At 30.6% G+C, this 1457-nt stretch overlaps 1 protein-coding gene across 1 annotated transcript in view; it reads right to left on the bottom strand.

Moving 5' to 3' along the window:
- Nucleotides 1-446: 446 nt before the first annotated feature.
- Nucleotides 447-1457, bottom strand: part of LOC106472952 (nose resistant to fluoxetine protein 6-like) — a 25589-nt gene continuing 24578 nt past the window's right edge. The window contains exon 15 of the mRNA XM_022401480.1: nucleotides 447-935. Coding sequence (XP_022257188.1) covers nucleotides 684-935 — 252 coding nt within the window. The 3' untranslated portion in view covers nucleotides 447-683. The remainder of the gene's footprint in view (nucleotides 936-1457) is intronic.

A 1457-nucleotide genomic window follows, 5' to 3' on the forward strand; every position in this document is an offset into this window, starting at 1 on the left:
TACCAGTAGGTATTACTGTTTCACTGAACAATAAGTAACTTTTCACATACTGTTTGAATCATGCTCCCTACTTCTTTTAATTACCAGTAGGTATTACTCTTTCACTGAACAATAAGTGATCTGTCACATATTATTTTTGGTAAATAAACACTAAACATTAAACGAATTACGAAACGTAGATATGAACTTACGCTACCTATAATTCACGTTATTATTATATTTTAATACCTATTTGGTGCTACAAAGACAGAGATACTTAGTACAAAATTGTAAAATTTTTCCGAACGTTTGTCTACATATACATCTTATCATAATAATAATTATTGCTTTGAGTAGTCTCTAGTTACAAAGTTTAACTAATAATCATAATATATTGAATATAATATTTTATACACAAACTTTAAAAATTCTGAATATGAATACAACATAACTTAAAAATCAATCATATGTGTACGTACACGTCTGTACATATACGACTAAAAATATGATTTTTCTACACATTTCATTCACCTTTAGTTTGAAATATAATTATCATTACACGTTTAATAAGGTATATAATTTTTCTTGTTTCATAACCATTATAGTAAAAACCCTTCAAGGAGAAAAATCTTTAAATAAATACAAAGGTATTTTCTAAATGTTTTCTCTATGTATTAATATTTTTTAGTTCCTGGAGAACAAGGTTACATATTAGGAGGAATGGGGTCTTTAGTGAAACCTGGGTTATCAAGTCCTGCTGGTTCTTCATCATTAACGGTTACAGCATGAGTCCCACCATTACCGTTTATATTCTCCAGTGGTAAAGGTTTCTCGACTTGCTTTTCCTCTCTCGGCAATATTAGCTTTTCTAATGCCATAAAAGGACTTTCAAACGCAATAGAACAAACAAAGGCCAATGCCATGGTCATAACGAGAAAGCCAAAGAACAAGTACACCTGAAAAAAAACCAAAAACATCCATCTTAAAAACTGAAATGTACAGTGTTTATCAAATTTCTTTTCTCTGTACCTCCCCCCCCCCCCTCACACCATTGGTTTAGCGGTAAAAACTGCGGGTTTATAACGCTAAAAGTCGAGTTTCGATACATTGTGTGACTAAAACTCCATACTTTTAAAACAATGCTTCTTAAAATTTCACTAATGCTCTGAAACAATGTTCAATAAAACATAGCCATCGTTTTGATACAATGTTTGATAAAAACTAGTAATCGTTTTGATACAATGTTTGATAAAAACTAGTAATTGTTTTGATACAATATTAGACAAACTCACCGTCGTTTTGATACAATGTTTGATAAAGACAACCTCGCCATTGTTTTGAAACAATGTTCGCTAAAACTAGTAATTGTTTTGATACAATGTTTGACAAAACTCACCATTGTTTTGATACAATATTAGACAAACTCACCGTCGTTTTGATACAATATTAGACAAACTCACCGTCGTTTTGATACAATA

The sequence above is a fragment of the Limulus polyphemus genome, unplaced genomic scaffold (assembly GCF_000517525.1).
Source record: "Limulus polyphemus unplaced genomic scaffold, Limulus_polyphemus-2.1.2 Scaffold5766, whole genome shotgun sequence".
Classification (NCBI taxonomy): domain Eukaryota; kingdom Metazoa; phylum Arthropoda; class Merostomata; order Xiphosura; family Limulidae; genus Limulus; species Limulus polyphemus.